The 16267-nt window shown below is 43.4% G+C and overlaps 1 protein-coding gene across 1 annotated transcript in view; it reads left to right on the top strand.

Moving 5' to 3' along the window:
• CNN2 (calponin 2) overlaps positions 1 to 8096 on the top strand; it is a 49422-nt gene extending 41326 nt beyond the window's left edge. Inside the window, exons 6-8 of the mRNA XM_070747278.1 lie at positions 1719 to 1865; positions 5203 to 6141; positions 7215 to 8096. Of these exons, the coding sequence (XP_070603379.1) occupies positions 1719 to 1865; positions 5203 to 5460 (405 nt within the window). The 3' untranslated portion in view covers positions 5461 to 6141; positions 7215 to 8096. The remainder of the gene's footprint in view (positions 1 to 1718; positions 1866 to 5202; positions 6142 to 7214) is intronic.
• The last annotated feature ends 8171 nt before the right edge of the window (positions 8097 to 16267 follow it).

The raw sequence follows: 16267 nt of genomic DNA, 5'->3' as shown, positions 1-16267 counted from the left end.
CAGACTAGATGGATCATGAGGTCTTTTTCTTCCGTCAGTCTTCTATGTTTCTATGTTTCTATGCGGAGGGTGAAAACAGCTTCCCCCATCCCCCAGAGGCCCTCTGGAGGTCAGAAATGGACCATTTCCCAACTTCTGGTGGGCCCAGAAGGCTCGTGTTTTGCCCTCCCCAGGTTCCAAAGGATTCCCTGGAGCCAGGGGAGGGTAAAAACGCCCTCCTCATTCCCCCAGAGGATCTCTGCAAGCCAAAAATGCCCTCCCAGAACCTTTGTGTGAGCCAAAAATCAGCTGGCCGGCACACACATGCATGTTGGAGCTGAGCTAGGGCAACAGCTCGCGTGCCAGCAGATACGGCTCCGCGTGCCACCTGTGGCACCTGTGCCATAGGTTCGCCATCACTGATGTAATGTGTCGGGCATAATAAGATTTGTTGCCAGAAAAGCCAACACAGTTCTAGGCTGCATTAACAGAGGGAGAGAATCAAGATCACGTGATGTGTTAATACCACTTAATAATGTCTTGGTAAGGCCACACGTGGAATACCGCATTCACTTTCGGTTGCTGTGATGTAAAACAAGTTGAGACTGTAGAACAGGGTGTCAAATTCACGTCATCACAGTGGCATTATGTTACATATTGGGACTTTTTTTATCCTTCCCTAAACCGGGCATTGGTGTAACAGTCAGCACATGAGACTTGCTGGCAGGGAGTTTGACAGCCCTGCTCTAGAAAGATGAAGAGTGCAGAGAAGAGCAACGAAGGTGATTAGGGAATGGAGGCTAAAACATATGAAGAACGGTTGCAGGAACTGCGTATGTCTAGTTTAATGAAAGTAAGGTCTAGGGGAGACATGATAGCAGTGTTCCAATATCTCAGGGGTTGTCACAAAGAAGGAGTCAGCCTATTCCCCTAAGCCAGTGTTTCCCAACCTTGGCAACTTGAAGATATTTGGACTTCAACTCCCAGAATTCCCCAGCCAGCGAATGCTGGCTGGGGAATTCTGGGAGTTGAAGTCCAAATATCTTCAAGTTGCCAAGGTTGGGAAACACTGCCCTAAGCACCCGAGGGCAGGACAAGAAGCAATGGGTGGAAACTAATTGAGAGAAACAACCTAGAACTAATGAGAAATTTCCTGACAGTTAGAACAATCAGTGGAACAACATACAGTGGTACCTCTATCTACAAACGCCTCTACTGACAAACTTTTCGAGATAAGTGCCTCTTCTCAAGAACCATTTTCCACTTACAAACCTGAGGCTCCCAAACTGTAACCGGAATAGGCAGGGAGAAGCCTCCATGGGGCCTCTCTAGGAATCTCCTGGGAGGAAACAGGGCCGGAAAAGGCAGGGAGAAGCCTCCGTGGGGCCTCTCTAGGAATCTCCTGGAAGGAAACAGTGCCTCTACCCTCCCTGTGGTTTCCCCAATTACAGGCATTATTTGCTTTTACATTGATTCCTATGGGAGAAATTGCTGCTTCTTACAAACTTTTCTACTTCGTCACGGAACGAATTAAGTTCGTACGTAGAGGTACCATTGTACTTACAGAAGTTGTGAACACTCCCAACTCTGGAAGTTTTTAAGAAGAGGTTGGGCAAACATTTGTCTGAAAGGGTGTAAAGTTTCCTGTCTGAACACTGGGTTTGGACTAGAAGACCTCCAAGGTCCCTTCCAAGTCTGTTATTCTGTTAAGGCTTAATCATGCTGCTGTTTCTCTTCAGATGGGCACCAACAAGTGTGCTAGCCAATCAGGAATGACTGCCTATGGGACCAGGAGGCATCTCTATGATCCCAAGAACCAGATACTACCTCCAATGGACCATTCCACCATCAGTTTGCAGATGGGTACCAATAAGTGTGCTAGCCAGGTAAGAACTCTTACAAAGTGTGTTTAAATCTTTGTTCTAACTTTCTGTTTTGTTTTTATTTTTTTAAACTCTCATGAAGAATTTCAGTCTTTCAAGACAAAAGAGTCGTCCCCCCCCCCAAAGATATACTAGTTATTTACATGTCTACAACTGAGATATAGAATCAGCAAATTACCCCCTTTTGGTAAACTTTGACAAGAATATCTCATGTTTCGGGTCATGGTTTAATTATGGTTTGTTGGATGAGCCAGTCAAGTAAATTGCAAATGAATCCTAATCCAAGGTTCACAAACCTTATTTTGGCTTGGTGCTATACACAAACCCAGTGTCTGTTTTTCAGATTAACAAAATCTTTATCATTTATTGGGTCAATTCTTCATTTTCTCCATTTCTGCTGACACTAACTCGGAAAATTGGGGAAGACGTGAAAACATGCCAGAAATAAGTATGGCCTCTGACCCCAGACATGAATCAGGCCAGAAATTGTAGATTAATCAGACATGTTTCCAAATGCTAATGGCAAACCACATCCTTTTTCCCCAGAGTTCACTTGTAAACCATATTATGGCTCTGCACTACAGATAAGCCAACCCTTTCTGTTCCAAATAAAATACAATCCTGGTCTCTCTCCTCTTGATGAAAGATCCCCCGTAGCTGTGACATATTTTTGGGTCAACCATTAGAGTTACCTATATTAGTTAATTTTTATTTAATCATGTTTTAGCTGTTTCCAGCTATACCTTTTACCTTTGGTTGTGATAAACATTCATTCATTCATTCAATTTCATTTATTCATTCATTTCACCCATCCATCCCTTCATGCTTTCATTCATTCATTTCATCCCTTCATGCTTTCATTCATTCATTTCATCCCTTCATGCTTTCATTCATTCATTCATTCATTCCATTCATTTCATTTATTTATTCATTCATTCCATCCATCCATTCATTCTTTCATTCATTCATATCCATCCATCCATTCATTTTATCCATTCATTCATTCCATCCATCCCTTCATTCTTTCATTTTATCCATTCATTCATTCCATCCATCCATCCCTTCATTCTTTCATTCATTCATTCATTCATTCCATCCATCCATCCATTCATTCATTTTATTCATTCATTCATTCCATCCATTCATTCTTTCATTCATTCCATCCATCCATCCATCCATCCATCCCTTCATTCTTTTTTTTCATTCATTTCATCCATCCATCCCTTCATTCTTTTTTTATTCATTCCATCCATCCACCCATCCATTAATTTCATTCATTCCATCCATCCATCTTTCTTCATTCTTTCATTCATTCATGGTTTGGAAGTATTTCTGCTTTGAACTGGAAGGCTGTGCAGAGAATGGTGGAAAAGATTACTGGAAGTTCACTTCCTTCTATCCCGGACATGGCATATAAATGTTACTTGACCAGGGTCCGCAGTATTGTCTGGGACTTGACACATCCTCTCCGTGATCCGTTTTCCTTGTTGCCTTCTAGGAGGATGGGAGATGACTTTGTGGTATCCCACAAAGATTTGTATTCTTCCCACTTTGTAAGCCTGCCGCAAAGCTTGTAAAGACCTGGCTGTTCCAGCAGGCCTGGGATAATTGAACGAGGAATGTTAGTTTGAGTTTGTGAGTTTTAATTGGGGTTATTAATGAATGTTTTTATTGTTTTAGAATCTGTTTTTATTGTTTTAGAGATTATTTATCCTTTGGGAGTTGGGCCGCATATAAATATGTGTAATAAATAAATAAATACAGTGGTACCACTACCTACAAATGCATCTACTTACGAACTTTTCTATATAAGAACCGGGTGTTCAAGATTTTTTTGCCTCTTCTCAAGAACCAGTTTCCAATTACAAGCCTGAGCCTCCGAAACTGTAACCGGAAAACGCGGGGAGAAGCCTCCATGGGGCCTCTCTAGGAATCTCCTGGGAGGAAACAGGGCCTGAAAAGGCAGGGAGAAGCCTCCGTGGGGCCATTCTAGGAATCTCCTAGGAGGAAACAGGGCTGGAAAAGGAAGGGAGAAGCCTCCATGGGGCCTCTCTACGAATCTCCTGGGAGAAAACAGGGCTGGAAAAGGAAGGGAGAAGCCTCCGTGGGGCCTCTCTAGGAATCTCCTGGAAGGAAACAGGGCCGGAAAAGGAAGGGAGAAGCCTCCGTGGGGCCTCTCTAGGAATCTCCTGGAAGGAAACAGGGCCGGAAAAGGAAGAGAGAAGCCTCCATGGGGCCTCTCAAGGAATCTCCTGGAAAGAAACAGGGCCGGAAAAGGCAAGGAGAAACCTCAGTGGGGCCTCTCTAGGAATCTCCTGGAAGGAAACAGGGCCGGAAAAGGAAGGGAGAAGCCTCCGTGGGGCCTCTCTAGGAATCTCCTGGAAGGAAACAGGGCCGGAAAAGGAAGAGAGAAGCCTCCGTGGGGCCTTTCTAGGAATCTCCTGGAAAGAAACAGGGCCAGAAAGGCAAGGAGAAACCTCCGTGGGGCCTCTCTAGGAATCTCCTGGGAGGAAACAGGGCCAGAAAAGGAAGGGAGAAGCCTCCGTGGGGCCTCTCTAGGAATCTCCTGGTAGAAAACAGGGCTGGAAAAGGAAGGGAGAAGCCTCCGTGGGGCCTCTCTAGGAATCTCCTAGGAGGAAACAGGGCTGGAAAAGGAAGGGAGAAGCCTCCGTGGGGCCTCCCTAGGAATCTCCTGGGAGAAAACAGGGCTGGAAAAGGAAGGGAGAAGCCTCCGTGGGGCCTCTCTAGGAATCTCCTGGAAGGAAACAGGGCCGGAAAAGGAAGGGAGAAGCCTCCATGGGGCCTCTCTAGGAATCTCCTGGAAGGAAACAGGGCCGGAAAAGGAAGAGAGAAGCCTCCATGGGGCCTCTCTAGGAATCTCCTGGAAAGAAACAGGGACGGAAAAGGCAAGGAGAAACCTCCGTGGGGCCTCTCTAGGAATCTCCTGGGAGGAAACAGGGCCGGAAAAGGTGGGGAGAAGCCTCTGGGACCTCTCTAGGAATCTCCTGGAAGGAAACAGGGCTGGAAAAGGCAGGGAGAAGCCTCTGTGGGGCCTCTAGGAATCTCCTGGGAGGAAACAGGGCCGGAAAAGGCAGGGAGAAGCCTCCGTGGGGCCTCTCTTGGAATCTCCTGGGAGGAAACAGGGCCTCCACCTTCCCTGTGGTTTCCCCAATCGCACGCATTATTTGCTTTTACATTGATTACTATGGGGAAAATTGCTTCTTCTTACAAATTTTCCTACTTAACAACCTGATCACGGAACGAATTACGTTCGTAAGTAGAGGTACCACTGTATAGGAAAACAACAATAAACACGTGTCCATTTACTCTTCCCCTTCAGGTGGGCATGACAGCTCCAGGGACCCGCCGGCACATCTATGATTCCAAGCTGGGCACAGACAAATGCGATGACAGCTCCATGTCCCTCCAAATGGGCTCCAACCAGGGGGCCAACCAGAGCGGGCAGGTTTTCGGTTTGGGCCGTCAAATCTACGACCCCAAGTATTGCCCCCAAGGCAACGCTGGAGTGGCGAGCAACGCGGCCCCCATTGAGGATCAGAACTCAGCCAACTATTGTTATTATCAGGAGGACCAGTGAACTGGATGTATTGTTCCCCTTGCCTGTTCTCTCTTCTTTTCCCAAACCATCACTGGGCAATTTCCTGGCAAAGCCCAGCAATTCTGCAATGTGTGTATTTGTAACTTTTTTTCAAAGGAGGAAACAAAAAAAAAAGTGTTGTCCAAGCTGCATTTCCCTTCCACCCAGCAAGGATAGGAAAACATAAACGTGTTTATCTTTTATTTTTAAAGTAAAACTGATTTTTAATGTTACAAGGTTTAGACAAAGATCGTGTGAACTTTTCCTGATGCCCAAACTTGTCTTCAAACTTGGCAAGTTTAAGACTTGTGGACTTCAGCTCCCAGAATTTTGAGAATTCAAGTCCCCAAGTCTTAAAGTTGCCAGGTTTGGAGTCCTCTGATCTAGATCCTGGAAATAATAAAGATGCAGTCACGTGAGAACATATTATTTTACTGAAAGAGTAGTAGATGCTTGGAACAAACTTCCAGCAGACGTGGTTGGTAAATCCACAGTAACTGAATTTAAACATGCCTGGGATAAACATATATCTATCCTAAGATAAAATGCAGGGAATAGTATAAGGGCAGACTAGATGGGCCATGAGGTCTTTTTCTGCCGTCAGTCTTCTGAGTATTGATTCCACACTTTTTTAAAAAATCAACACTGTCCTGGACTTTTTATTTAAATTATCCTCTGCTAGTTGGGAAATCCATAAATTGCAGCCTAATAATCTAGATGGAAGGAAATGGTGCCAACGGTATAAAACTGGAATATGGGGAGAAAAAAAAGGATTGGTAGTTTGCCCAACAAAGAGTAGAAGCTTCATTACCTTCAAAGAGGTCCAACCTTGGCCACTTTAAGATTCGCGGACGTCATCTCCCACAATTCCCCAGTCAACACAAGGAATACCAAGACTGGGGAATCCTGGGACTTGAAGTCCCAGAAGTTTTAAAATAGGACACCTGATTATCTTAAACTAATTTAGTGAGCAAACTTTTTTTTTCTTTCCAGAATATTTCTATAATTCTGTCTAGACCCTTGGTATTTTTTTCATTCTTACCTTCATTCCTTCCCTCTTTGGAATCTGTATCAGATTTTTAATCCAAGGTGATGAAGTATAGAAAGCATGCTAGTTAGGATCGGGTTTTTTGTTTTTTTACTTATGGCACTTAAGTTTCAAAGAATTCTTTGTTTCTCAACCTCGGCTACTTTAAGATATCTGGACTTCAACTCTCAGAATTCCCCAGCCAGCTGGGGAATTCTGAGAATTGGAGTCCAAATATCTTAAAGTTGCTAAGTTTAAGAAACATTGGTTTAATTCATTCTTGATCTGCTGTTACAAAAATGAGTTCAAACCCAGACGAAACCTCTCTCCATTGTCTGATATTTAGTTGTATAGGACCTGTTAGCCTTTCTATGAGTAAATGATTGACCATTTTTTCAGAAGCTAGCTACTTATTGATATCACAGGGGTGATGCTGGATTAGATTTTTTTTTTACTGTTTTATATACTGGAAAACATATCAATGTGTAGCTATGTTTTTGTTTTTTTAAAGATTTGGTTATGCAAGTGCCACTGTTACTCAAACTACATCCATAAAGGAGGTAGAGATTTCAGGATGCAAGGATGGGGATATCTAACCTGTAGAGCAGTGTTTCCCAACCTTGGCAACTTGAAGATATTTGGACTTCAACTCCCAGAATTCCCCAGCCAGCAAGTGCTGGCTGGGGAATTCTGGGAGTTGAAGTCCAGATACCTTCAAGTTGCCAAGGTTGGGAAACACTGCTGTAGAGGACTAGGAGCTTGAAAAAAAAGCTTTCAAAACTCAAGCCCTATTTTTCCTCCTCTGGTTCCTCCTCAGTTTGATAAGGCTTAATATTCCTTTTTGTTTTTTTGCTGCTATACAATGGATCAAGGGACCATGACCAAAATAAAGCTTTTAAGTCTAGGTGCCTATATACTACATTAAGGTCTTAGGGACTAGATACTTAGGAACTAATATTAAAAACACCAGTGCCTTTTCAGACATTTGATAGTTGCCTTAATTTTTAATATGCTGGGAGGGGGGAGAAAACCATGATTGCCATTGTTTCTTAGCAGATACAAATGTTTCATTGCCATATTAGGTAACATTATCCATGCTGCCTAGCATTGATGACGTTACCTAATATGGTAATGAGATGTCTGCAAAAAAACCCCCACCAAGCTCAGAGAGCACCAAGGACCAACCCTGAGCTACAAATATTATCTTTTATTGCTTTCCAGCTCATATGTCAATCAGGTAGAGATAGCTCTAATTTGCACAGACTTGTATTAGAAAATTTAGACTTTTCAGGATGCCACAAAGCTTTTGACTGTGGACAATGTTTCTGGATTAATAGTCTTGCCCAAGGGTGCATTTTTGTGAATGAAGGTATTAAAAAGCCTGTATTTTTTAACCGAGCTTCCCTCTATATTAATTGTCAATGTTCTTTTAAACAAAAAAAAAAACTGCTCTTCTGTAATGAAATAGATAGAGCTACATACATTTCTCTGGCAGAGAATCATGCTGTCTTATCTTATGAAATAGCGGTAGGACTGATGGACAAAATGTGAACCTGCAATATTTTAATTTAAATAAAAGGGCTTCGAAAGCAAAACGAAAAAAACAAAACACCTGTGTACCTTTGTGGGGGTTTGTTTTCCCGAGGGATCCAAAATTAAGCAAACGAACAGGAAGTACGCAGGGATTTATTTATTTATTTTTAAAAAAAATTAAGTTGCCTGTTGTTATTATTATTTATTGGATTTGTATGCCGCCCCTCTCCATAGACTCGGGGCAGCTAACAACAGTAATAAAAAAACAGCATGTAAATCCAATATTAAATAGTTAAAAACCCTTACTGTAAAACCAAACATATATACAAACAAACATACCATTTAATTTATTTATTTTATTTATTTATTGGATTTGTATGCCGCCCCTCTCCGCAGACTCGGGGCGGCTAACAACAGCAGTAAAACAGTATAAGTTAAAACAGTTAAAAACCCATTATATAAAAAACAATCATACATACAAACATACCATGCATAAAATTGTAAAGGCCTAGGGGGAAAGTGTATCTTAGTTCCCCCATGCCTGGCGGCAGAGGTGGGTTTTAAGCAGCTTACGAAAGGCAAGGAGGGTGGGGGCAATTCTAATCTCTGGGGGGAGTTGGTTCCAGAGGGTTGGGGCCGCCACAGAGAAGGCTCTTCCTCTGGGTCCCGCCAAGCGACATTGTTTGATTGACGGGACCCGGAGAAGACCCACTCTGTGGGACCTAACCGGTCGCTGGGATTCGTGCGTACCTGCCTGTTGCAGGTATACAAAGCCCCACCTTTTTTCACCTGTGTTTAGGGCATGGCTTCCATTGTGTAGCTGCAGCTGCCTACGTGATTTTTTAATTTTTTTTTTTATTTGGCAGCTCCCACGAACAGCAGAGAAGTGGTTTTTGCCATGGGGATGTGAAGCTTGCACCATGCAACAATTCATTTTGTAATCCAGGCGGTCCCACTCTCTTAAGAGCAGAGCAGCTGAGGAAAGCTGTACCTTTGATCACCCGGCGTACATGACCACATGAAAAGCAAAATGCCAAACACATGGCCCAGTATGAGTCAAATTATGAAAATCGCCAAACACAGCCTTTGCCTTTTAAGCTTCAATGAAATTTTAAACCCATGACTGAGGACAAAAGCAATGCTGTCCGTCCATTACCCTGGGGGGGGGAATTATTGACCCCCTCAGAGAGGGTCCGCAACTTGGGCGTCCTCCTCGATCCACAGCTCACATTTGAGAAACATCTTTCAGCTGTGGCAAGGGGGGCGTTTGCCCAGGTTCGCCTGGTGCACCAGTTGCGGCCCTATTTTGATCGGGACTCACTGCTCACAGTCACTCATGCCCTCATCACCTCGAAGCTCGACTACTGTAACGCTCTCTACATGGGGCTACCTTTGAAGAATGTTCGGAAACTTCAGATCGTGCAGAATGCAGCTGCGAGAGCAATCATGGACTTTCCCAAATATGCCCATGTTACACCAACACTCCGCAGTCTGCATTGGTTGCCGATCAGTTTCCGGTCACAATTCAAAGTGTTGGTTATGACCTATAAAGCCCTTCATGGCATCGGACCAGAATATCTCCGGGACCGCCTTCTGCCGCACGAATCCCAGCGACCGATTAGGACCCACAGAGTTGGCCTTCTACGGGTCCCATCGACTAAACAATGTCGGTTGGCGGGACCCAGGAGAAGAGCCTTCTCTGTGGTGGCCCCGACCCTCTGGAACCAGCTCCCCCCAGATATCAGAGTTGCCCCCACCCTCCTTGCCTTTTGCAAGCTCCTTAAAACCCACCTCTGTCGTCAGGCATGGGGGAATTGAAATTTTTCCCTTCCCCCTAGGCTTATAGAATTTATACATGGTATGCTTGTATGTATGATTGGTTTTTTAAATTGGGGGTTTTTAGATTATTTTTAATATTAGATTTGTTTACATTGTCTTTTTTATTGTTGTTAGCCGCCCCGAGTCTTCGGAGAGGGGCAGTATGCAAATCTAATAAATGAATGAATGAATGAATGATTGAATGCTGGTAGCAATAGCACTTAGACCAGTGGTTCTCAACCTAGGGGTCTGGACCCCTTTGGGGGTCGAACGACTGTCTCACAGGGGTCACCTAAGACCATAGGAAAAAACAAATTCCCCATGGTGTTAGGAACTAAAGCTTCTATTTTGGCGCCTTAGGACATATTTTTACAGTCCGACCAATCATTTACAGTGGGCGTGTCCCTCTGATCTTCCTGCCAATCAGCTTAAAGCTCTGTTGGGAGAATTGGCGCTAGACTTATGGTTGGGGGTCACCACAACACGAGGAACTGTATTAAGGGGTCATGGCATTAGAAAGGTTGAGAACCACTGATTTAGACTAACCATGTTTCCCCTGTCTTATATTTTTTTTGAATCCTGAAATAAGTGCTTGGCCTTATTGCCATGCACTCAAAAGTCCGATTGGGCTTATTATCAGGGGATGTCTTATTTTGGGGAACACAGGGTATATACTGCTTTACGGTAATTTACAGCCCTCTAAGCGGTTTACAGAGTCAACATATTGCCCCCAACAATCTGGGTTTTCATTTTACCCACCTGGGAAGGATGGAAGGATGGACCACATTTGGAATACTGTGTTCAGTTCTGGAGACCTCACCTACGAAAAGATATTGACAAAATTGAACGGGTCCAAAGACGGGCTACAAGAATGGTGGAAGGTATTAAGCATAAAACGTATCAGGAAAGACTTCATGAACTCAATCTGTAGAGTCTGGAGGACAGAAGGAAAAGGGGGGACATGATCGAAACATTTAAATATATTAAAGGGTTAAATAAGGTCCAGGAGGGAAGTGTTTTTAATAGGAAAGTGAACACAAGAACAAGGGGACATAATCTGAAGTTAGCTGGGGGAAAGATCAAAAGCAACGTGAGGAAATATTATTTCACTGAAAGAGTAGTAGATCCTTGGAACAAACTTCCAGCAGACCTGGTAGATAAATCCACAGTAACTGAATTTAAACATGTCTGGGATAAACATATATCCATCCTAAGATAAAATACAGAAAATAGTATAAGGGCAGACTAGATGGACCATGAGGTCTTTTTCTGCCGTCAGTCTTCTATGTTTCTATGTTGCTATGTTGCTATCAACCTTGAGATGGTGGGAATTGAACTGCCAAACTGCCGGCAGTCATCAGAATTGGTCTGCAGTGCTGCATTCTAACCACTGCGCCACCACAGCTCTTAAACCCAATCCTGACTTACGATCACAAGTGGAACTAGAATTTCATTTGCTAAGCGAGGATGTCGTTACGTGAATCACACTGGATTTTACCACCTTTTTTTTGCCACAATTAAATGAATCATTCAGCTTTTGAGCAAATCCAATTTCCCCCACTAACTGGTCGGAAGTGAATTGGGAAGGTCTCAAATGGCAATAGCACTTAGACTTATATATCGCTTCATGGTGCTTTTACAGCACTCTCTAAGCAGTTTACAGAGTCCGCATATTGCCCCCAACAATCTGGGTCCTTGTTTTACTGACTTCAGAAGGATGGAAGGCTGAATCAACTTTGAGCCGATGAGAATCGAACTGCTGGCAGTCAGTAAAATTACCCTTCAATACTGCTCACCTGCCCCACCACATCTCTGGGAATCTACAACTATTGTAAATATACTGCTCAAAAAATAAAGGAAACACTCCAATAACACATCCTAGATCTGAATGAATGAAATATTCTATTTGAATATTTCATTTGCACAACAGCATGTGAAATTAACTGTCAAATCAGTGTTGCTTCCTAAGCGGACAGTTTGATTTCACAGAAGTTTGATTTACTTGAAGTTATATTCTGTTTTTTAAGTGTTCCCTTTATTTTTTTGAGTAGTGTACAATGCCCATTGCTAATCACCTCAGTTTTCATCACCTGACAATGGGGATGTTGCAGGCTCTGTGAATGCAAGAATATGTCACTTTTTCAGTGCTGCTGTAACTTTGAACAGTCACTAAACAAATCGCTGCAAGTCAAGGACGGCCGGTCCACCTGCCTTCTATCCACACATTTAATGAGCAACGTGTGGAACCGACGTGGAATAAGCCTTGTTACAAAGCTCAAAGCACTACTATTCTGTTGTGCGCCATTGAGACTTGGACTATATACAGGCCAGTGATGGCGAACCTATGGCACGAGTGCCACAGGTAGCACGCGGAACCATATCTGCTGGCACGTGAGCCATTGCCCTCATCAGCTCCAATGTGCATGTGTGCCAGCTAGATGATTTTCAGCTCGCTTGGAGGTTCTGGAAGGGCACCAACACGGCGCATGCTGATCCATTAAGGCTGCCCGACATCTGAGGCCAGAAGAACATTCAGAGCCGTAGAGAAGCGAGCACTCCGCAAAGCCAGGGTTGCAAATGCTGCGACAATGGTGCCCACACATGCCTGCCCAACATGTGGCAGAACATTCTATGCCCATATAGGCCTTACCAGCCATCTGCGGACACATTGAGTGCAGCCCACAATCCATTAGATGTCAAGGTCCTCCTCAAGTGCCAAAAGAGCGTGCACGCACTCTATCGTGCATGCGAGAGTGCCCACACCCATAATTCAATGCCTGGGAAGGGCAAAAACAGCTCCCACCCTCAAAGACACTCTGGTGGCCAGAAACGGCCTGTTTGCCAACTTCTGGTGGCCCCAGTAGGCTCGTGTTTCTCCCTCCTCAGACTCCAAAGGCTACCCTGGAGCCAGGGGAGGGTAAAAACGCCCTCCCCCATCCTCCTGGAGGCTCTCTGGAAGCCAAAAACGTCCTCCCAGAGCTGTGCGAGCCAAAAACCAGCTGGCCGGCACACGCATGCACGTTGGAGTTGAACTGGCTCACATGCCAGCAGATATAGCTCCGCGTGCCACTTGAGGCAACCATGCTATAGGTTCCCTATCACTGTTGTATCTGATTTACTTAACCAGGGCTTATTCAACAATCCATTATGGAGCCTATGCACAAAACCATTCAATCATGGTTACAGCCCTTGCAGCTAAATTCCCAAAGCTTCCAAAGCCAAAAATTGAACTACATGATGTTTTGGACTGTCGTTCCTTCCGATGTTGCCAAAATATAGTTCTTAGTGTTTTAGCTTGGAAAGCCACAGCTGCCTGTTCCCTGCTTAAAAGTAGGGCAAGGCCTGGGGCGAGGCTCCAGCTTAATTGTGCCAGCAACTCCACCCTTTCCAACTTTAACAGGAGAAGCATCTGTCTCATAATTTGCAGCCGAGAAAGCAGGTGTTGGAAGTTGTTCTCCTGGGAGTGTTTCTCAGCAGTTTTATATTGAAGCAGCAGAGAGATTCTGGTTAACAACTGCTGCATTTGTCTAACATGTTGGGCTAAATGATGGTTTGCTTGTTCCTGGCGCACTCTGCCCGATAAGCTTCACCATGCTAACAGCAGCGATTTCTTAAGTTTTCAACAGCACAAAACCATAAATTAACCACCCAGGCTGGGTTTCCACAACCACCCTGGGCTAAGTTTATTACTGAGATCCAGGCTGGTGCGGTGGTTAGATTGCAGTTTTGCAGGCTACTTCAGATAACTGCTAGCTATAGTTCAGTACAATGAAGGGCTGCAAAAAGTTTTACTACCACACTGTGGGTGTGGCTTATTTTGTGGGTGTGGCTTTCTGGCCATGTGACCAGGTGGGGGTGGCTTTATTCATTCATTCATTCATTCATTCATTCATTCATTTATTTATTTATTGATTGATTGTTAGAGTTGAAAGGGACCATGCAGGTAATCAAGTCCAACCCCTGCCTGAGCAGGAATCCTAAAGCACCCCATCCAAATGGCAGTCCAATCTCCTCTTGAAAGTGTCCAGAGTTGGGGAGTTTACAACCTCCGGAGCCAGGTTGTTCCACTGGTTGATCGCTCTGACCGTCAGGAAGTTCTTCCTTACTTCTAGGTTGAATCTCTCCTTGGCCAGCTTCCAGCCGTTGTTCCTCGTCCGGCCCTCTGGTGCTCTGGAGAATAGAGTGCCCCCCTCATCTCTGTGGCAACCCCTCATATACCTGTATACAGCTATCATGTCCCCTCTGGCCCTCCTTTTCTCTAGGCTATCCATGCTTGACAGTCATGTGACCAGGGAGTGGCTTAAAGGTCATGCAACTGGCTTAAAAGTGGCCAACTTGACGTCACTTACGTCAAGGGTTTGGGTTAGGGTGGCCTCTCCTTGCCTCAAAGAGTTACAATTTCCCTCTCTATTTACTATTACTGAACATCCAAAATATACTATTTAATTCTATGTATATATGCCATATGTGTACATACATATTACACACACGGCACACAAAAATATATACAGTGTTCCCTCGATTTTCGTGGGTTCGAACTTCGCAAATAGCCTATACCACGATTTTTGAAAAAATATTAATTAAAAAATACTTCGCGGTTTTTTTCCTATGCCACAGTTTTTCCCACCCGATGACATCATATGTCATCGCCAAACTAATAATTTTTGCAAATAAATAACAAAAAAAATAATTATTGTTAATAAATAATTATGTTTATAAATATCAGGATCACTAAGCATCTTATTCAGTGGTGAGTACCAGTAATAATGGTGAGTAAATGGTTGTTAAGGGAATGGGAAATGGTAATTTAGGGGTTTAAAGTGTTAAAGGATGGCTTGTGATACTGTCCATAGCCAAAAATGGTGTATTTACTTCCGCATCTCTACTTTGTGGAAATTCAACTTTCGCGGTCGGTCTCAGAACGCATCCCCCGCGGAAATCGAGGGAACACTGTACTGCTCAAAAAAAATTAAGGGAACACTTAAACAACACAATATAACCCCAAGTAAATCAAACTTCTCTGAAATCAAACTGTCCACTTAGGAAGCAACACTGATTGACAGTCAATTTCTCATGTTGTCAGCACATTCAACTTTGTACAGAACTAAGTATTCAGTGGGAACATTGCATTCATTCAGATCTAGGATGTGTTCTTTGAGATGTTCCCTTTATTTTTTTGAGCAGTGTATATTATCTACTATATAAACTGTATATGAATGTACACACACACACAGCTCTTCTAAAATTATACATATTCAACCTCATTTACTGCCATAGCCGCTCCAAGTCCTCGGAAAGGGGCGGCATACAAATCTAATAAATAAATAAGAAAAATATATCCAGAGCCCAGAAGGGAAAAATAAATAAATAAAAAAAATTCTACTAGTTCTGCATACCTGACCTAATTTTTTTTACTGGTTCTGCATACCTGACTGTACACGTAGGAGCCCATTACTGGTTCAGTAGTTCAAATCTCACCACCGGCTCAAGGTTGACTCAGTCTTCCATCCTTCCGAGGTGGGTAAAATGAGGAACCAGATTGTTAGAGGCAATATGCTGATTCTGTAAAACTACTCAGAGAGGGCTGTAAAAGCACTATGAAGTGTTATATAAGTCTAAATGCTAATGTTATTGCTAGGTTTGTGTGTTATGCAAAGGCAGCGTTGTGTGGCATATGCTCAGCCAAGTTGATTCATTCAGTAGACCTGTAACAAGGCTTATAAACTCAGTGCTGGATTGTGTTCACAAATTCAGCCAAGTACATTTGAGTTCACCGAATGGAACGAACTCAGCCTTGGTGGTGGTTTATGGTCCAATGTGTTGTGCAAATTGAGAAAACAGATCGAGTCAGCCTTATTTCAAGGAAAAAAACCTATGTTTATATAACTGGAGATTAGAAAGGACCTTGCAAATCATCCTTGCACTGCGCAAGAACTTTGTGTTGTATAAACACAGTTTAAATACAATGGAACATTCTACTGTATTTACTGTCCAGGACTGTCAACTTTGCAAAGTACCGGTAGTCCAGACAATAAGCACACCCAGAATTACTAACACTTTACCGGTATATTAATTGATAATTAATGCACAGGACTGCAGAAACAACAATTGCTGCCAACCTGCCTTCCATTGAGGACCTGTATACTACATGAAAGAGTAGTAGATCCTTGGAACAAACTTCCAGCAGACGTGGTAGATAAATCCACAGTAACTGAATTTAAACATGCCTGGACTAAACATATATCCATCCTAAGATAAAATACAGAAAATAGTATAAGGGCAGACTTCTATGTTTCTATGAGTCAAAAAGAGGGCCGTGAAAATATTTACTCACCCTTTACATCCTGGACACAAATTGTTTCAGCTCCTACCCTCAAAACGTCGATACAGAGCACTGCACACCAAGACAACTAGACATAAGAACAGTTT

Source organism: Erythrolamprus reginae, chromosome 1 (assembly GCF_031021105.1).
Source record: "Erythrolamprus reginae isolate rEryReg1 chromosome 1, rEryReg1.hap1, whole genome shotgun sequence".
NCBI classification, from domain to species: Eukaryota; Metazoa; Chordata; class Lepidosauria; order Squamata; family Dipsadidae; genus Erythrolamprus; species Erythrolamprus reginae.
This window is presented reverse-complemented; position numbering and strand designations above follow the sequence as displayed.